At 40.7% G+C, this 21,986-nt stretch overlaps 1 protein-coding gene across 1 annotated transcript in view; it reads left to right on the top strand.

Moving 5' to 3' along the window:
* Positions 1-1,020: 1,020 nt before the first annotated feature.
* ABCA12 (ATP binding cassette subfamily A member 12) overlaps positions 1,021-21,986 on the top strand; it is a 255,154-nt gene continuing 234,188 nt past the window's right edge. Inside the window, exon 1 of the mRNA XM_082262043.1 lies at positions 1,021-1,264. Coding sequence (XP_082118169.1) covers positions 1,196-1,264 — 69 coding nt within the window. The 5' untranslated portion in view covers positions 1,021-1,195. The remainder of the gene's footprint in view (positions 1,265-21,986) is intronic.

The raw sequence follows: 21,986 nt of genomic DNA, 5'->3' as shown, positions 1-21,986 counted from the left end.
CTCCAAAGATGCTGCCAGCGCACCGCCCCAGTGTGAAAGCATTCATTGATTTAAATGGGAATGGGTTTTCGTGAGGTGGTTTCTTTAGGGCTTGAAAAGTGCCCCAGTGTGAAAGGACTCTTAGAGGCACTTTTGAGCACTTTTGAGGTGCTTTCTATTCATTTCAATGGAGAGGGGCATTTTTGAGGTACTTTTTTTTTAGTGCTCCAAACATGCTCCAAACATGCTGCCAGCACACCGCCCCAGTGTGAAAGCATTCATTGATTTCAATGGAAATAGGTTTTCATAAGCTTTTGAGGTGCTTTTTTTAGCGCTTAAAAAATGCCCCTCTCCATTTTATTTCAATGGAGAGGGGCATTTTTGAGGTACTTTTTTTCAGCGGTCCAAACATGTTCCAAAGATGCTACCAGCGCACCGCCCCAGTGTGAAAGCATTCATTGATTTCAATGGTAATAGGTTTTCGTGAGGTGCTTTTTTTAGTGCTTGAAAAGTGCCCCAGTGTGAAAGGACTCTTAGAGGCGCTTTTGAGCACTTTTGAGGTGCCTTCTATTCATTTCAATGGAGAGGGGCATTTTTGAGGTACTTTTTTTAGTGCTCCAAATATGCTCCAAACATGCTGCCAGCGCACCGCCCCAGTGTGAAAGCATTCATTGATTTCAATGGCAATAGGTTTTCGTGAGGTGGTTTTTTAGTGCCCCAGTGTAAAAGGGCTCTTACTTTATCCAAAATGGGGATAATTTTTTTTATTTAATTTGCAATAAAAAGGAAAAAAAAAAAAATCTCCTCCCACACATACTGTAGCTTGTCATAAACGCGGGTTATCTCCTTTTTCATTGTGACATGTGTGACTGAATGGAACCTAGGTGTGTTGTAGCAGAGAGAGGGGAGGGGAAACGTCAAGGTGTGCTTTTAAGGCTAAACAGTGAATCAGTAGCATCTCTCCTTTCACAACATGCAAAACCAGAGACAAGCTGGGCTGGCTAGCAACAAAATCTCCCTTCCTCATACAAGCGCTTAATAAGGGCCCCAGAGAGAGAGACAGCTTCAATCTAGGATAACAAGACATGCTTTCTAGCTAATTCCGGCTATGTGAACTCGCAGTATGAGGAGCTGAAACTAGACTTTTCTATTCTAATTTGTTTTAGATTCTATTTATTTTTTTAGGGCATTTATAGGGACATTAACCTGGGAAATAATGGCTTCATTTTTTCATCAACTTAAGGTGCTATTATGGAAAAATTGGCTAAGCATCTACAGGCAGCCGGTAAGTGAACCCTTTTGTTCTTTTATAATGAATTTATAGAAACTGTGACAGGATTGTGGGCACACTGTACATTAAGTTAAGCAGTCAGTGAAGTGGCGGTACTTTATCTTCCACTGGATCATTATTTCCTGATGTTGGGGAATTAATCTTGATGCTGTGTTTTATTCAGAGCTTAGACTTAATGTAGCTGTTAAAAGTACTTCAGGTTATATTTTACAGAAACACTTTTAAGTGGCGGTTCGCATGTCAGACATCGCACATGATTCAGAGCGCGCTACTCTGCAAATCACCTGCGATGTCTGCGAATACAGATTGCATGGCTGAATTTGCATCGCATTCAGGCCAAAGTCGCACACAACCCTTTTTTTTTTGGTCCTCACCAAAATCCGATCGCAAGAGTGTTCACACTTATGCGATCCAATTCATGTCCCAACTGACCATTCGCACTGCGATATGTGAACTGATCTGGGGGGTGTCGTTAACTTTGTATTGACAACCCCCAGCCATTCGCATATGGCAGTTTGAACTGCCTGCAAGTCGAGTGCGATGATGGAAGCCGCTGTGGATTTGCAGAGTTCCCGCATCGCATATGTGTGAACCAGCACAACCTCAGCAGTGTTCTTACTCACGGATATGGGTCTGCGCTGTAACCTGTTGGCTTGTCTGGCATGGGAATCAATAATAATGAACGAAGACTTTTTAAAAATGTAATTTTAACCACTTCCCTACCGCGCAATTTCTGGCACTCCGCTCCAACATGTAAAAATGATCATTTTTTTTGCTAGAAAATTACTCGGAACCCCCAAACATTATATTGTTATTTTTTTAGGTGATGTTACGCCGAGTAAATAGATACCTAACATGTCATGCTTTAAAATTGCGCACACTCGTGGAATGATGCCAAACTTTGGTACTTAAAAAAATCTCTATAGGTGACGCTTTAACATTTTTTTACAGGTTACCAGTTTATAGTTACAGAGGAGGTCTTGGGCTAGAATGTTGCTCTCGCTCTAATGTTCGTGGAGATACCTCACATGTATGGATTGGAACGCCATTTACACATGTGGCTGCGACGAACGTATGCTATTCAGCCGAGATCAGTGCAGTATTTGAAACTGCCAGGCCGGACATGACGTCCTGACCGGCCCGGGCCTCCGAGAGTCATAGAGACTGGGGGACCATCTGGTCCTCGTAGTTTCTATGGTGACACTTCCACCAGCGGCCGATTCCTTCTCTGGCTCGCCAATCGCACGGGCAAGCCGGTAGAAGCACCGGAGGGTGGCGGGGGGGTATGTATAGGGTGCCGCCGTTATGATTGTTCTTATGGTGAAGGGAATCACCAGCTGAAGAAAATGAGCAGGCACCATTCAGATATCCCCACTAAAATTTGGATAGAGCAGACGAGGGCTATCACCCCTGTCTAAAATTTTATTTATCTTTTTCTCCATCTGTGTCCCATCGCAGAGTTTTCCCTTCACTTCTTGTTCCATTGCCAAACAGGAAGTGAGCGTAAATCCCTGCAAATTAAGGGAATTCCTTGGGGACCCCCCAAATCACCAGAACTAATGCTCTCATTGGAAGATTTCCACTTTATTACTTTTCTGGGGCCAACCCAAAATTTAGGATTTTCTTTCACTTTCACTTTTAATGATAATGGTAAACAGAAAAAAAGAGAGGGTAAATCTCTTTACCAGGGGCACAGAAAGCAATAAAAACTGGACAAATGTTCTAATCCCTCTATATAAAATGTTTTGACTTTAGTTATACTTTAACCACTTAAGGACCGGAAGGTTTTACCCCCTTAATGACCAGGCCATTTTTTGCGATACGGCACTGCGTTATTTTAACTGACAATTGCGCGGTAGTGCGACGCTGTACCCGAATAAAATTGATGTTCCTTTTTCCCACAAATAGAGCTTTATTTTGGTGTTGTTTGATCACCTTTGCGGTTTTAAAAAAGAATGACAATTCCAAAAAAAAACAATATTTTTTACTTTCTGCTAAAAAACATATCCAATAAAAAAAATAAAAAAATCTAATTTTTTTTAAATCAATTTAGACTAATATGTTTTCTGCAGCATATTTTTGGTAAAAAAAAAAAAAATCCCAATAAGTGTCTATTTATTGGTTTGAGCAAAAGTTATCGCATCTATAAACTAGGGGATAGATTTATGCCATTTTTATTTATTTATTTATTTTTACTAGTAATGGCGGCGATCAGCAATTTTCAACAGGACTGCGACATTGCGGTGGACAGATCAGACACCTAACTGACACTTTTTAGGGGACCATTGACATTACTACAATAATCAGTTGTAAAAATATGCACTGTTAAGCCCCATACACACACGCAGATCGTCATCATACAAACGTCGGCGGACGAAAGATCTGCCGATTGTATGCGTGTTAGTATGGTGCCTCCGACAGCTGTCTGCACACAATCCGCGGACAAGAGTCTTTCTTGCAAACATGAAAATTTTTGTCTGCGGACACCAGAACGGACAATTGTTCGCCTGTCAGTACAGAAATCAGCCGACAGACCGCAGATTTGCAAGACTGGGCATGCTCAGAAAATAAAAAACACAGGGAAAGTTAACCATTACATGACATCACTTCTGCAGTCAGCTGAAGTCTGCGGACAAAATTCTTGTGCTGTCCTTGTGCTGTCTTTGCACTTTTCAACAGACACCGACATCCCGGGGAGAAAAGACGAACATTTGTATGACGACGATCTGCGTGTGTGTATGGGGCTTTACTGTACTAAGGACACTGGCAGGGAAGTGGGCTCCTAGGGAGTGCTTTCTAACTGTGTGGGGGATGTACTCAATAGATGAACACAGAGATCCGTGTTCCTAAATAGTAGGAACACAGGGTCCCTGTGTTCATCTGTGACAGAACGGCGGTCTGCCTTGTTTACATAGGCAGACCGCCGTTGTGTCTCTATGGGGAGTGATTGCGGGTGGCCGGAGGACATCGCTTCCGCCTGACCCGCTGATTGGCTCCCCCATCTGGCGCGCTCCCCCACTGTCTATTACAGGTACGTCGTTTCACGTAATAGAGACGACCTGCCGCAGTAAAACGATGGCAGCTGGTCGGCAAGAGGTAAAGATAAAGAAAACTGACCGCATTTTACCAAGTGCCATCATTCCTTAAATACACATGTAAGAAAAAGAACCCCTCTTAGAAGTGGGATTATAAGGGCACTAACTTTTAGAATCAGTAAAAAGTTTTTTTTAAAAAACAACTTTTTGCTGACGTTATAATATTTTTTTGTTAGTGTATTTATAGTCCCACTCCTAAGAGGTTTTTATTTCTGACATGTTCACTTAAGCATCCATGTATTAGCTGCTACACGTCTGTAGATTACTGTAAATCTGCAAGATTAATATCAGTCAACAGAGATGCTTGAATAATGAGCCATATTCAATCACAGCTACAGGGAAGCAATTATGTGCATATTCCTAGTAATTTGGTAAAAAGGTTTTGTTTCCACAAAGCCCCAAACTTTATTAACAGAGGCGTAACTAGAACCTTCAGGGCCCCGATGCAAGAAACCATGAAGGGCCCCCCAGACCCCTGGCCGGGGCCCTTCCCTTCAAGCCCGGGGCTCTTCCCACTAATCCTGGGGCTCTTTACTCTCGTTGCATGGCCTTTTATTACAGTCCCGCAGCAGGATCCTTTCACAAGTTCTGCAGTGGGCCCCCTTCCTGCAATCTTGGGGCCTCCCCACAGTTGTGCAATGGCAGGGCCCGGTCGCAAGTGTGACCTTTGAGATCCTGGAAGTTCACCCACTGGTTTGCTACCGGGCCCCCTGGAGCATGGGGCCCGGTAGCAATTGCAACCCCTGCAACCCCTGTAGTTACGCCCCTGTTTATTGACATTATTATAGCCAAGAGATGGCAAAACAAAATGCTGGGGTAAGAGAGGGGGGGGATCTAAGAAGTAGAGGTGCACTTAAACTGCACTTATCCTTTAAAGTTGACCTTGCACTAAAAGATTACGTCCACTTATTATATATCAGCCATCCTCCTCCCATCCTAAATCCCTGGATTAAAGCTGGGAAACAAACCTGCAGAAAAAAATGTTGGTGACACTTGCATCACCTAGGTGTGGGTGAAATCACAATCTTTTTGCCAAGATCCAGAAAACAGCGAGTATCTTAAACCTTGCGCTAAAAGATTAGGTCCACTTATTATATATCAACCGTCCACCTCTCACCTTAAATCCCTGGATTAAAGCTGTAAAAAAAAAAAACCTGCAGAAAAAAAATGTTGGTGACACTTGCATCACCTAGGTGTGGGTGAATTCACAATCTTTTTGGCAAGATCCAGGAAACGTTGAGCATCTTAAACCTTGTGAGAAAATGCTGTTGCTCTGTGATGGTGCAATATCCTTATCTGGGATATTCCACATTCTACGAATATTGCTTAAAGGCTTGTGATGTCAGCATCTGCATTGCGACATGCAGTAGGGGAAAAGTATGTTTTATCATTTTTTACCCAGAGGTTTTATATCAGCTTTGGTAATGCAGTGATTTGGGGAGGGGAAGGCCTGATGTAGTAATTGGACCTTGGCTTTTGGTTCAAGGCCTGCTTTAATTAAACTCTGCATATTGTTAATTGTGATAAAATCTTACAGGTATTTTTAAAACTTGTTAACAATGTTTTATATGTTGTGTAAGCTGAATAATAAAATATTTTTCACGTAAAGTAGAATTCCAGCTTCATCTTAACTACTTTTAAAACTGTTGCCTCCCCCCTCCTAACATCTATGCTAACTAACCTGTATAGGAAAGCTCTGTATACTTAACTAGTTTCAGGTGGCTCCGGCCCAATCACATGATCCCGCTTCTATGTGTTAGCCAGCGCTGCTGCAGGGGAGAGGAAGGACAACCAACAACATGTGGGCCATTGAAGCCCATCAGTGATGTCACCACTTCAGGCATTGCCATTGTTGGTGCCCTCCCTCTTCTCCCCTGCAGTGATGCTAGCTGCCACAGGGGAGCCTGATCATGTGACCAGACCAAAGCAGGCTGAAAATAAGTGTAGCCGCACATCCAGGGATTCCAATAAGTTTCAAATACCTTTAATTCCAAAATGTTGCAAGTGATGACACCAAAGACACCAACATGAAGTCTCGAAAGACGCATTTCACACATACATCTTGTGCTTAATCATTACGTAATCGTAATGATTAAGCACAAGATGTATGTGTGAAACGCGTCTACGAGACTTCATGTTGGTGTCTTTGGTGTCATCACTTGCAACATTTTGGAATTAAAGGTATTTGAAACTTATTGGAATCCCTGGATGTGCGGCTATTTCTTTTTCTACAAGTGTTCCCACGGAGGCGGGCCGGGGCCAGCACTCTATGGGATATCCTATCTCCTGGCAATTACTACACACTATACACCTCGGGCAGCGTTTTCCTTTCTTCAGTATCCAGGCTGAAAATAGGTAATATATGTATCGTTCTTGTACAGGTTAGTTAGTATTGGTGTTGGGATTGGGGAGAGGACGGTTTTAAGGCTATTTAGGATGAACCTGGATTTATGCTTTTATAAGTAGTGTAGTAAAGGTCATAAATTAATAAGGTTAAGCTGGATACACACTATCCAATTATTGTGGTTAGATTTCCTTCAGATTTACCTTTTCTTTGTAGTGCAAGGGCCTGCCAGATTGCATACAAATGGAAAGTGTTTAGGTCTGACCTCATATTCTATGGTTTTGGTAAATCTAAAGGAAAAAGTCTTCAGAAAATCTGATAGTGTGTATGGCCCATTAGTGTATTAGTGTAGGTTAGTAAGCAACTAATTTGACCACTGTAAGATAAAAAAAAAAACTAGTAAAGAAATAAACATTGATGTGAATGCCTATCAGTGGAAGAACTGGAGAAAAAACTATACATGACATATAATGCATACTAAAACCACCAGAGGCTTAAAGTGTTATTAAACCCAAAAGCAAACATTTATTACATTGCCGCTTACCACTTTTCTTTTTTTAGATGTGATGGCTGCATTCGTTTTCTTTTTTAACCGCCTTAGCGGTATCCCCGAGCGTGACTCTGGGTAGGAATTTTCTGCTATTAGCGGTATCCCCGAGTCACGCTCGGGGTGAATGGCAGAGCGTGCAGACAGCGCAGCGGAGCTTCTCTTACCTTATCCTGGCGATCCAGCGATGAGCTCTCATTGCTGTGACCGCCAGCCGAGATCTCCGCCGCTCGTCTGTCGGTAGGAGGACTTCCTAGTTCCGTTCCCTGCAGCAGCAATGCTGCATGGGAGCGGAACTAGGGAGGGTAATTCAAAAAAAAAAAAAAAAAAACGTTGCACAAAACACATAACACATTTTATATTATATATATGCATATATATATATATGCATATATATATGTATATATATATATATATATATATATAAAATTATATTATTGATTCGATTATAATTTTTACAAGTCTCTAGTAGACATCCCAGATGTGATAAATTTGAAACACAAACAAGTGAATTATAATCGAATCAATAATATTATTTTATTATTTAATATATAATATATATAATAAAATTATATTATTGATTAGATTATAATTCATGCGTTATATATTATATATATATATATATGTGTATATATATATATATATATATATATATATAGATATAGATATATATATATATATATATATATATATATATATATACATATATATATATATAATATATAACGCATGAATTATAATCTAATCAATAATATAATTTTATTATATATATTATATATTAAATAATAAAATAATATTATTGATTCGATTATAATTCACTTGTTTGTGTTTCAAATTTATCACATCTGGGATGTCTACTAGAGACTTGTTTTGGTCAGGTTTAAGTCAGTAATTACTAAGAATTGTAGGCCTATAATACATAACGCCAAATTTCCATGAAAAGAATTGTACCGCTTTTGGAACAGAATTCCTGACAGAATCATACTGCCAGGGAGGTTAAGCTTTTTTTCCTCTATTTTCTTTCTATTTTCTTTATTGTTTTTCGACTAATCAAGCTCTCCAGCAGAATGTATCAGATACAGAGATGAGGCAAACCATTTAACACTAGCTGGGGTGCTTACAATGATCGGCTTTTATTTATTAACTTCATCCCAAAAGGAAAAAAAAACTGTTTGCTGTAACTGCTTACAAAGTAAGTTAGGCTTCAACTTCTTAGTGTATCTAAATCTGCTAGTGCATCTAACGCCCCCAGCCATACTGACATTGCTGTTGTCCAAAGGTACCCCCTGTGCTCATTCATCCAGAGTAGAGGCACTTTACTATAGGAGGTGTGTTACTGGCCAGATCACCAGGTGAAAACAGAGGGGGAAAAAGCCTAAAAAAAAATAAAACAAATGCAGCCACCAAATGTAATAATTACATAGTTACATACATAGTTACATAGTAGATGAGGTTGAATAAAGACAATAGTCCATCCAGTTCAACCTGTGTAGGTGTGTGTGGCCGTAATGATCTCACATAGCCCTGAATGCTCTGATCCTTGAGATGTGCGTCTAAGGGCTCTTTCACATGGGCGGTCCAATCAGATCGCCTGTCAGTTTTTTAGGCGGATCTGATCGGATGCCCCATTCAGCCCTATGGAGCAGCGGATGTCAGCGGTGACATGTCCGCTGACACCCGCTGCCATCCGCATCCGATCCTGTCCGTGAAATCCGGACGGATGGAAACCCTATTTTCCATCCGTCCTGGGGATCGGATCAGATGGGATCGGATGAGAGCGGACAGGCGGTCCGTTCCCATCCGATTCCCCAGAGAGAGCAGCAGGGGCTGTGACACCTCCCTCTCCGCACTGCAAGCGGAGACGGAGCTGTCATCCGCCGGCTCAGCGGGGATCGCGGATCGATCCCTGCTGAGCAACACGGATCCGCCTACGGAGGCGGACCGTGTGAAAGAGCCCTAAGAGTCTTTTGAAAGCCACCATACTTCCAGCAGAAACCACCTCTTGTGGTAGAGAATTCCACAATCTTGTAGCCCTAACAGTAAAGAACCCCCCTCGTTGCCTGAGGTTAAAACGCTTCTCCTCTAATTGCATTGTATGCCCTCTTGTCCTCATGCAATCCCTTCGACTGAACAGCTTTTTTTCTAAGCTGAGATCCCCATTGAGATATTTATAAATTGCTATCATGTAAGCTGTGATATATTAAATTTTGATTTTCACTTTAATTCCTCTTTAATCGTCTGTACTAAAATGTTGATAGGGTTCTCTCACCCTCCAGGAGCAGTCTTACAGACAGTCCACATCCAAATGCTTTTATACAACAGCAAACCTAGGTCCCTATCATTTTTCAGCTAACCAGTACTGGGTCCCTTTTTTTGTTGGGCCCCTGTAGCTGTCGCATGGCCTGTTGTGGCTGTACACGTATGCAGATCATGTTTGTATACAGCATATTTACACTATGGCTCCGTTCACATGTAGGCGTTTTGGGGCGTTTTTGGGGAGTTTTTCTGCTCTAGGATCAGCTCTCAAAACGCCAACAAGACAAATCCTATTCATTTCAATGGCCCCTGTTCACATCTGAGCGTTTTGACGCTGTGAGCAAAACGCTCAACGCTCAAAAAAGTACATGAGCTTTTTTTTGGGCAGATTACAGGCGTTTTCCATTGGTCTCTATTCAATCTTAAAACGCCTGCACAAAAAAAATCGCCGTAAAATCGCGGAAAAAAACGCGCGAAAACGCTACGCTCAGGTGTGAATGTAGCCTAATATGCATTAAAAATTGTCAATAATTTAAAGATATTGGAATTACTTAATTTATAATTTGTGTTTGTCACCCTGCCTGCAGTACATAAGGACTGAGATTTAGGGAGTCTTTTACATTTACAAATTTCAAAGTAAATTTATTGAATCAAAAAAAGGAGCAAAATGCTAGTTTGCTTCTTCCTATATCTACCTGTATGTATTTCTGTACCTGTCAGTGGAAGTATACACACCCTGTTCAGCAATCCTGTTTGTGTAGTTATATGAGTTCTAAAAATGATCTTCAGTGCCTGTTCAATGCTGTTTTTTCTTCTACTTAACATGCAAATAGCACTGTGATCTGCCCTAAGCCATAGACAGCCCAAATAAATATGAAGGAAACCATATCATTAACTACAACCCACCAATCTGCCTATCCAAAATGTACACTTGTCTAATAGGAGGCATAATCTGAAGGATTAAGGTATTATGTAGGGAAGTGCATTTGCATTTCTCAGTACAAAATGCAAATAATTATGTTGTGTTAACACGCAAACATGACAACCCACCGTCCCGCCCTTAGTGCTGGTTCACATTTGTGCGATTGCGGAGATCGCATGTAATTCGGAGCGCACTGCTCCTAAATTACATGCGATCTCATGTGCGGTGCGAATTTCAGCCATACACTTTGTATGGCTGAATTCGCACCACATCCGCAATAAACACGTACATGAGGCTTTTTTCATCCGCAGCAGAATCGGATCGCATAGTGGTTCACACTAGTGCGATCCGATTCTGTGCGAACTTGCAGATCGCACTGCGATATGCGATCGCAACTGGGGGTGTCGTTAACTTTTAATCGACACCCCATGCATATCGCATATGGCAGTGTGAACTGCCAGAGGTGCGGATGCGACGCAAGATCACGCTGCATATTCGCAGCGTTCCCGCATCGCACAAATGTGAACCGGGACTTAAGCCCCATGCACACAGGGCCTCGGAAAAAAACGAGCTGCAAAGCTTTTTCTGACGCCAGGAAAAAGCGGCGTCAAAAACGCACCTTTAGCAGCATTTTGCATTGGCGTCAATGCGCGTTTAGGCGCTTCAGCGCTTAGCAGCATTTTTAAATAAACACAACCCTCTTCTATTTGTGATCAATCACATTTTTCCTTTTTCACATTCTAAAAAAATGCCTGACGCTGCTAAGAGCCGATATACAGCGTTAAGCCACGTTTAGGCGCGTTTAGCAGCGCTGGCCGTTTTTACAGCTTAATGCTGCTGCTCCTGAACGCACAGGCCCTGGGGTTTTTTTGCAGCTTAAAAACGCCTATGCCACTTGGAGCTCCTTAAAGCCTGTGTGCATGAGGCCATAGAATAACATGGAGGGGCATTTTTAAGCTGCAAAAAAAAAGTCTGACGCTCCTAACAGCAGCTGCAAAAACGCCTTGTGTGCATGAGACCTATTGTTGTTTCTCTTTTGTTTTTGCTAAAAGCAGACACTAGAGATTCAGTAATTAACATTTAGACTAAAAGGTTATATGATTTATGTGACAACAGAGCCAAAATTGTATTATAAATATATAATGTAGCCTAAACATATTCAGATTTGACCCTATTCCCCATGATATCTCATTTTTGTTTTCTTTTATCTCTTTTATCTTTTAAATAAAAGTTTAATTAGATAACACACCTCATCAACATTACATCATAGTGCATCTCATTTTATATACCACTCCAACCCTTTAGGCCCTGTTTCCACTAGTGCGACTTGTTGTTCGACTTGACACATGCCAAGTCGCATAACAAGTCAAAAACTATTATTTTCAATTAGGACCATTCTAACTACTGCGACTTGATAAAAGGTTTTTGCACTACTTTTGGGCGACTTCAGTGCGACTTGTCCCTCATAGAAGGAAGTCGCACTGAAGTCCCCAGAAGAAGCCGCAAACAAGTCGCACTACAAAGTCGCGCTTGAAATCTCGTGACTTTGTAGGCGCAATAGTGGAAACGTAGCCCTAAACTTGTTTCTTAGCCTTGAAAATTACTCTGAATTATAAGAAAGTAATGCACAATTTTGTAAAACCACAAAATTAGTAAATGGAGGAATCAAAATGAATGTATGGACAATCACCTAAAAGTGTAAGTGCACCATTGGTGCACTCAGATCGCTCATGCACGGAGCAAATTTATTTTCTGCAACCTCGAGTTGCTCCATCCCCCCATCAACACAGACAGTGTTTGATGCTGGAATCCCTCCTGCCAGGCCATTGTCTTCTTCCGGCGGGGGCGAAGGTTTATTAGCAGCCATTAGCGATAATTGCAGGTAAAACCCAGCAGGCTGGTTGTACCAAATTTGATTAATCGCTCATCTTGGTACATTCAGCTTGCCCATTCATGGTTAGAATTCTGCTGAGATTTGAACCGTGTATGGCCTGCCTGAGACTTTTATATGTGTACAGTATATATAAATATACAAAGGGAGATTGAGAGAAAGACATACAGACCAACCTGTTAAAGTGGAGTTCCCCCCCCCCCTCCAAAAATTAAAAGTCAGCAGCTACAAATACTGTAGCTGCTGACTTTTAATAATAGGACACTTACCTGTCCTGGAGTCCATCCCCGGTAAGGGAACCCGGCAGTGAAGCCTTCACAGGCGGGTCCCTACTGCGCATGCGGCGGCGGGGGGGTAGGAGGAGGGGGCCAAACGTCGCCGCGGCGCCATTTCCAGAAAGTGGGGAAGGGTACCTGTCAAAAACAGGTACCTGTTCCCCCCTGAAAGGTGCCAAACGTGGCACCGAAGGGGGGGGGGGGGAGGGAGGAAGCAAATTAGTGGAAGTTCCACATTTGGGTGGAACTCCGCTTTAAGTACAACAGCACAATAATGAAGTACAAGATGCATTAAAGTGTATTTCTAGGCACGTTGTTTTAGTTTTGGAAGAATAGGGAAGGTTCTTTGTTAAGATTTTTTTGCTGTCTGTGTCCCCATTGAAGGGATTCACCACTTTCTATTCTGGTGGCCATTGTTATGGAGAAAGAGGGAGCAAATCTAACATTTTAGGGACTAACTTCAATTTCCTGCAGGAGACTCAACAGTGTTTCTGAGAACAGCCCCATACAAGGCAAGGAGAGGCTGACAGGGACCACAGCCATTTGCGGCTATTCACATGTAATCGGACATGCAGAAATTACTTATGGTTTGTTGGCCCTGGATGCAACCAGTTTGTCTGGTTACGTGCGAATGCTGCAGACACTCAGCCTCCAGTTGCTTTATATGGGACTTCCCACCATGGCTGTTCTCAGAAATCCTGCTGAGTCTCCTGCAGAACGTCATAATTAGCCCCTAAACGCACGAGGTAATGCGATTCTAGAGTTGTCTGCAGACTTCCCCTCACTTAGAGATTTCCTGTTTTGTCCCGGGACACAGACCAAAAAAACAAAACAAAGTAATTTGAGCCCTACTTTATCCAACAAAAAAAAAAAAGTTTGGCAATACTTACACTTTAAACCATAGCAAAGATTCAGATTTCATAGTGAAAGGATACATTTTGATGGGTTAGTACACTTTCCAGTTCACCTTAGATTTTTACAAATTTACTGAATCAATCCAAAACTGTTTGATTTATAAAAATCTAATTTTTCTAGTATTGTTTGAAATATATGGCATTCTGTGTACATTTAGCTTTGGCATACTCACTTTTCCTGATTATCTGATACTTTGATGTCATGCTCTGATAATACAGTAGTAATATAATATCAGAAAAAAGAAATATCTTCAGATAGTTATAATTATTAGAAGAGGCATTTGAAGTGTGGCCCATGATTGTAAAGGGATTAGGCTCTTGTTGCATTTTAATAAAAATGCCGCCCAGATACAGTTTAAAAAAAAAGAAATTGGCATAACCCGTGGTTGTGTGTTCAGTTGAATAAAGGATATAAATACACTGCTCAAAAAAATTAAAGGAACATTTTTTAATCAGAGTATCCTATCAAGTAAAAAAAAACTCCTGTAATATTGATCTGGTCAGGTAAGTAGCAGAGGGGGTTGTTAATCAGTTTCAGCTGTTTTGGTGTTTATGAAATTAACAGGTGCACTAGATGGGCAACAATGAGAAGACCTCCAAAACAGGACTGACATTTTTTTCCCTACTCATCTTTTCTGACTCTTTTTCACTAGTTTTGCATTTGGCTAGGTTCGGTGTCACTACTGGAAGCATTAGGCAATACCTGGACCCTATAGAGCAGGGGTGTCCAAACTTTTTTCAAAGAGGGCCAGATTTGATAAAGTGAACATGCGTGAGGGCCGCCCATTTTGCTTGACATTCTTTGGACCATTAAAATTAAATGCAAATTAACTATTTTAGGCTAAGTTTATTGCAAAGGGCATACTTTTCATTTCATCACATGGATGACAAATCTAAACAGGTGGTAAATCACTCCGCCTTTCATATCTGAAGGCCAGATGAAAAAAAAAAATCCAGAAAGCTGAAATATACGTCAGGAACATTGTAAAGTACATTACATATTATTGGTATTAAAGGTTATCTGTCAACTTTTAAGTTAAAAAAAAAAATATGAACAGGAACATAACACCAAGTATACATGATGTGTCCAAATATATACAGTAGATAACTGATTAAGACCAACTGACATTAACTGAGATTTTACAATGTATTCATCTCAATCCGGAGCAAGCGTGTTCCCTAATCAGTCACACAAGGGTTAACCACATATAAGTTCTATATGAACCCACCGATGATGATTAATGATGGCAGAAAAAAAAGTCATGAATGATGCCAATGTATTTTTCCGAATTACCTGTGGGGCCGTATTAAAACAGCCCGGGGGCCGCAATTGGCCCGTGGGCCTGACTTTGGACATGCCTGCTATAGAGGTTGCACAGGCAGTTCAACTCCTCCAGGATAGCACATCAATACGTGACATTGCCAGAAGGTCTGCTGTATCTCCCACCACAGTCTCAAGAGCATGGAGGATATTCCAGAAGCCCGGCAGTTACTCTAGGAGAGCTGGACAGGGCCATAGAAGGTCCCTAACCCATCAGCAGGATCGGTATCTGCTCCTTTCATCAAGGAGGAACAGGGTGAGCACTGCCAGAGCCCTACAAAATGACCTCCAGCAGGCCATTGGTGTGAATGTCTCTGACCAATCAATCAAAAACAGACTTCATGAGGGTGGCCTGATGGGCCAACATCCTCTAATGGTCCCTGTGCTCACTGCCTGGCACTGTGGAGCTCAATTGGCTATTGCCATTAAACACCAGAATTGGCAGGTCTGCCACTGGTGCCCTCTTCTTTTCACCGATGAGAGCAGATTCACCCTAAGCCCATGTGACAGACATGAAAGGGTCTGGAGAAGCCGTGGAGAACATTATGCTGCCTGTAACATCAATTAGCATGACCGGTTTGGTGGTGGATCGGTGTTGGTCTGGGGAGCCCTGTCCATGAAGGGACACACAGACCTCTACAGGCTAGACAATGGCACCCTAACTGCCTTTAGGTAACGGAATTAACTCCTTGGACCCATTGTTAGACCTTACTCTGGTGCAGTGGGTCCTGGGTTCCTCCTGGTGCATGACAATGCCCTTCTTCATGTGGCGAGAGTATGCAGCCAGTTCCTGGAGAATGAAGGAATTGATACCACTGAAAGGCCCTGATGTTCACCTGACCTAAATCCAGTAGAACCCCTATGGGACATTATGTTTTGGTCCATCCGACGCCACCAGGTTGCACCTCAGTTTGTTCAGGAGCTCAGTGATGCCCTGGTCCAGAAATGGGAGGAAATACCCCAGGACACCATCCGTCGTCTCATTAGGAACATTGCCTAACATTGTTAGGCATGCATCCAAGCACGTGGGGTCCATACAAAATACCATTTTGAGTTGCTGCAATGAAATGTCAGCACAATGGACTAGCCTGCTGCATCATTTTTTCACTTAGATTTTTGGGGTGTCTTTGAATTCAGCCCTCTCTAGGTTGATATTTTTAATTTCCATCAAACGATGTGTCATCCTTTTGTTCCCAACACATTTCCCAGTCTATATCAGTATAGATATCCAGCATGAATCTTTTCCTTTTCCTAAAACATTACAATCACTTTTTTTAAGGACCGTAGCTTAGTTATGAAAGGTGTGTCTGAATTCACACAGAAATATCAAGAAACTGGTTCAATGATGGAACTTGTAGTTTATTCATGTACAGATCACTGTAAATGAATGACCCTACTGTACAGGCAGAGCCCATTTTGATGGTGGTGGCGGGGAAGAAAAAGAGAAGAACCCCCCCCCCCCCTCCACTTTTACATGGAGGTTGGATCACAGGGGGTGGTGGTGAGGTTACATCCTAAACACGGGTGTAATATGTAACCTGTTCCAAAGATGAACTTAGCCTTTGAAAGTCAATTTTTCTTAATGTTGTCAAATTTCAGTTCAATAAGGATGCGGTACCCCTACATTGTACTCATCACAACCCATTTATAATTAATTGCTAGTAGTTAGTGTTTTAGTAATCAACTGGGAGATGGTTGCTGCTTGCTTAAAATAAAGCAGTTTTGAAAATTATAGGGGGTGAAATTGAAGGCCCCCTTGCCTCCACTGCCGTAGCTATTTTGGGGGAGTATAGGTTTAGGGAGATGACAGTTTTTCAAGTAATTCCTGTGAATTCCATAGTATAGTCCAAGGGGCCCAAAACTTGTTATAGGATTCCTGTTTATCTATTTTACTGAGGGATAAATAATGTGAAGCACTATAAGACAGTGGTACCAATAAGTAAGAATTTCAAGTTGGTTTTCTGGGCTTTGGCTGCTGGGGATAGTCAATATATGTCAATATAAAAGCTTTTCCTTAATCATCGGGGGAGAGAGGGACCCCAAGTTCAATTGATTAATAGAATGGGGTAGAGAGGGATGGGTGTGGAAGAGTAGGATAGTCTAAAGTGAGGTGATAATTTGTGTTGCGTGAGAGTCTTGTAGCAGAACGGTATCAACTGGGGTTGGTGGGGATGAGAGGCTTTTTTTTTTGTCTGGTAGTGTGGAAAGAAAGAACAGAATCTGTTGGTATGCTAACTATTGTAGGGTTGTTGAGATAGTGCCCAATAATAGAGCCTCTAAGTCTCGGTTCACACTAGGTCGCTCCGACTTCGGGGGCGACCTGGGAAGTCGCGTGCACCGCGACTTAGGCGCGACTTGCACGGACTTCATATAATGAATGTCTATGCAAGTCGCTCCGAGGTCACCCCGAAGTAGTACAGGACCCTTTTTCTAAGTCGGAGCGACTTGTGTCGCTCCTATTGGAATGGGTCCTGTAGCACTGCATGTACCGCGACGGACCGCGACTTGTCAGGCTGACAAGTCGCGGTAGTGTGAATGGACACTAAAGGTGTAAGGGTTGTGACTTGCATCAGTCAAAGGTAGCTTTGTTTGTCCCAAATTAGAAAGTGGGATCAAATCACGACAGGATAGCTGCTGGACTAGCAAAGAGAAGAGTCATAGGGCCTATGATATTATAGATTTAAAGTTTAGATATTAGCCTGTTCCAGGGAGTGAGGAGATGGAGTGTGCGGCTGGGAACAGAAGATGTTCCAGTCCTTTGAATATGTCCACACCAGTGAAGAGCTTGAAGATCACTGAAGGAAAAAGCTTGTTCTATTTGGACCCACTGTTTGGAGGTGTGGTTGTCAAACAATCTTCTTTTTTGGATAAAAACGCCAGAAAACCAATGTTTCATACCATTTTTGCAGCATTTTGTTATGGAGATGCAAAGATTTGTTGTTTAATTGGTGGCAAAATAAAGCTTGGGTGAAATAGGCAATGTGTTTGAATTTAATTTGAGATTGCTACAGTAAAGCATGGGCATTGAGGAAAATAGTGAAAGTGCCATGGAAGTCATAAAAACTACAGGACAGTTGGATATTCGGGGACAAGTCAATAATTTTGAAAATTTGATTTGGCTCAGCTATTTGCATAAACATGAACACTCTGGTCACCAATCATTAAAGTATTGAGTGATATCTGAATTGATGGGGTTCTTTGTAAAAATCTAAATGTGTATGAGTGTACTAAAGGTTGTTCAGTTCCTTGACAAAAAGAAAATGTGCATCCACCCATAACCTAGCTATGTGTTAGTCATTGAGATTTAGCAAATATGACGCACTGAACACCTTTAACAAAAACAGTTTACATTCTACTTTATGCATGGTTTACCTGAAGAAACACATTCCAACTGCTGTGCCTTCTTTTGCAGTGATCATTGACATATGACGAAATGTTATAACTATTTTTTTTATTATTGTCTGCGCTTTGTTAATTCTACATACTGTATTGGCACCATAACAAATTACAGTAAAAAGGCTGGACTGGACAATTTATGATATTTTACAAAATTAAGCATTAACAAAAATAAAAGTTAAAGAAAAACTCAGTTTTCCCACAGTTTGATGGATTAGAGAAGAAGAATTGTATTAACCCCAAGAGCAGATTATAAGACAATCAATATTTAAAGTGATGGCAAGCATTTGCTCTGATAACTGCCACCCATACACTACCACAAATCTCTTAAATCCCCTGAAAACCCTCACAGGGAACCCAATGGAAATACTGTAAAAACATGAAAAGAGGGCGCGCCAACCTTGTGCATTACCCAAGTGATGTTTGTTCATTTAAAAGAAAAGAGATGTGCAGTCATAAAATCATTTCTGAATCCACAATGGACACAAAGCGACCAGGTCACCAAGACCGTGCATGCCGAAGGACCTTCCAGATTGCTGATGCATTTCAAGGGAGGATCCCCTCTTTCACAGATCCACTGGTCGCTTTGTGTCCATTGTGGACTCAGAAATGCTTTTATGACTTTTGTTTGTGAGTACATCTATTTTCTTTTTAAATTAATAAACATCACTTGGGTAATGCTCTAGGTTGGTGTGCCCTCTTTTCATGTTTTTACAGTATTTCCATTGGGTTCCCTGTGAGGGTTTTCAGGGGATTTAAGAGATTTGTGGTAGTGTATGGGTGGCAGTTATCAGAGCAAATGCTGGCCATCACTTTAAATATTGATTGTCTTATAAATCTGCTCTTTTCATGTTTTTTTGCAGTGATTTGAACAAAGTTAGAATAAAAAGGTGTTTGTGTCTCCATAGTTTTCACCTCTCTTCCTATCCCCATTGATATTATAGGAGGTGAGCACAAAACTCTTGAGCAGTGACAAACAGAACCTTTCCTATTTGATCTGTTGGCTGCATTGTAACATACTGCAATCCCAGTTGTACTTTTGTATTGTCCCACGTCACCAAAGTCTTCCATACACCTATCCACGCTCCTGCAAGACACACACTATGCAGCTCATGTAGCATTAAAAATTTAAAGAGGTTCAAACGTTAATCCACTCTATCATTTATTTATTTTTTTTTAAATAACTTTTTTATCTGGAAATAAGACATAAAAACATGAAATTCTGCAGAATTAAAAACAAAATCAAATACAAGAAACTCTATGAAATAAATTTAAATAACGCAAATACATCCCTAAAAAACACACCCTCTAAATGAAGGGGAAAAAAATAACCCTAAAAGTTTTTTTTGTTTTTTTTTTAATTTCCCTTAAGCAACTTAATAAATAAAATCAAGAGTTTCTGCAATTTCACTGCTGTTGAAAATGGTCATTTTACAGCAAAATGAAATTCACCAAAATCCCTCTGCTTGCCCATAATGACCTCCCTAAGTACATCATTATTGCAAAAATATTTTCAATGTAAATAACCCTGATTCTAAACAGAAGCTTCCCCATATACAACATTAACACAGATTATGTGTAATTTGTGATAAAAATAACGATCTTTTTTATTATCTTTATATGTGTGTACACTTTTTTTTTTTTAACAAAAGGTAGAAGCGGAAATTACTGACAGCAATTCTGGGAACAAGGAAAGTAGGGAGGAAGTGGTGTTGTGAGCATGATAACTGTAAGGCTGTAAAAAAATATAATAAAAAAAAAAAACACTTGCTAAAAAAATGGTCGGGAAAGGTGGGATTATCCATTAAACAATGGTCTTGCTGGATCATTAATATCCAGGCTGAGTATTTTAAAGGGAATAAAGGAAGGTAGTCTTTCAATGGGTGATGTCTAGAAGCTAAGTGCTTGAGTTTCATGGATTGGGCGTGGGTGATTGTGTGGATGTTAAAGATTTTTTACTTTGGCATTGTATTCATGGTGCTCAAGTTGCATAAAACATATCATACTAATCTTTCTAAGAAAGGCACCATCGTTCACACGTCATAATAGTATTAACTTTGGTAATCCATTCTCCAGTGGTTAGTGGATAGGACTAGGGTTAGGCTTTGGATAGCATTAAGAATATGTGGTACTATACTTTTCTTATATTGTATTATGAGCTGAGATGTATCGCGTAAGTACACTGAGGGCTTGTTCCCAGCACACATCCAGATTTCTGGGTGCAATTATAAATGCACATTTACGTGTGCTTTTAATGTGTTTTTAAAGCGTTTCAGTGCATTTTTCCTCCTTTTTACATCTTTCGCCCACTGTGTTTTTTTGTATGTTCCAATACGCTTACACATGCTTAAACACATTTCATGGGAAAAAACTGGATGCTACTTTTCCTTCTTTTCAGTGTTTTCCAATCACTGGGTGATTGGAAAACATTGCATTTACTGTGCATGTATTCTGGATGTGTTTAAAAACACACTGGAAAGCACACACTGGGAACCAGCCCTGAAGGATCATCTGGAAGTGGACTTTCTAGGATTTGGGATATATGAGCTTTAACTTTAGTCCAAAACTAGACAAGCGTGTGACAGTCCCATCAAATATACAGTATAAGAAGGTACCTTTTTGGCCTCTTCAGCAGTGCTCTGATATATATATATATATATATATATATATATATATATATGTATATGTAGAAAATATATTTGTTCAGCTATAGGAGTCTGGATGGGTGTTGCCAACATCCCTAGTAGTATATGAAAAGAAAAGATTCCCCTATATGGGGAATAGAAGCAAATATATCCGTAAAAGACAACAGGTGATGGTCTCAGCAGAGACCCTACTGCTGTAAGAAGACGGAATGGCATACTTCCACTGGCTGAGACCATCACCTGATGTCTGTTACGGATATATTTACTTCTATTCAAGGTGATACAAGTTACCTGGGATTATAATAATACGTCCAGTGTGGGTTTTCTGGGATCCTTGCGGGATCGACTGCGAGGCAGTGTTTATGAAATAATTTGGGAATTACTCACATACTACTTTATTCAGATGCACTCACACACCTTGAAGATCTCTTCTTGCCCTGGCCATAATCGGCGCCTTTTTTGCTACACCACAGCTTAAATGTGGCAACATTCAGACACGGCCTTGTACACCATTGTAGAGTGACTAGAGTGAAATGAATTCCAGTTGACCTCTGAAGAAGGCCACGCCTGAAACGCATCAGGTCTTCTCTGGAATTCATGCACTCTACTCCTGGCCCTCTGTAACATGTGATCTACTTTGTTAGCCATGCTAATGTCTGTGTTTTTAACAATATAGTGTTTATCTACAGATGTACCGCTGTATGCGGTTTTGTTTAACTATGGTTCACTCAATAAACGTATACATTTTATACCTTTGTATTTCTTGGATGTTGGGTTGCCCATAAACTCATGCCATATAGGGGAATCTTTTCTTTTGAGATATATATATATATATATATATATATATATATATATATATATATATATGTATGTATATATATATATATATATATATATATATATATATATATATATATATATATATGTGAGTATACTCTAATTTTTTTAATTTCCTGGGAGTCAATACCATTGAGTAATTCATTTTTAACAAGATTCCTTGAGTTCTTGCATTAATAGGATATGTATTAGATAATTGCAGTAGCTTATCTGTTTGATGTTAGGAAAAAGTACAGTCCAACTCTCTTTCCCATTCTGTACAGTAGCAAAAAT

Source organism: Pelophylax lessonae (genome assembly GCF_965119305.1).
Source record: "Pelophylax lessonae genome assembly, chromosome: 6".
Classification (NCBI taxonomy): Eukaryota; Metazoa; Chordata; class Amphibia; order Anura; family Ranidae; genus Pelophylax; species Pelophylax lessonae.
The sequence above is the reverse complement of the archived record's forward strand: the minus strand, read 5'-3'. Positions and strand labels throughout refer to the sequence as shown.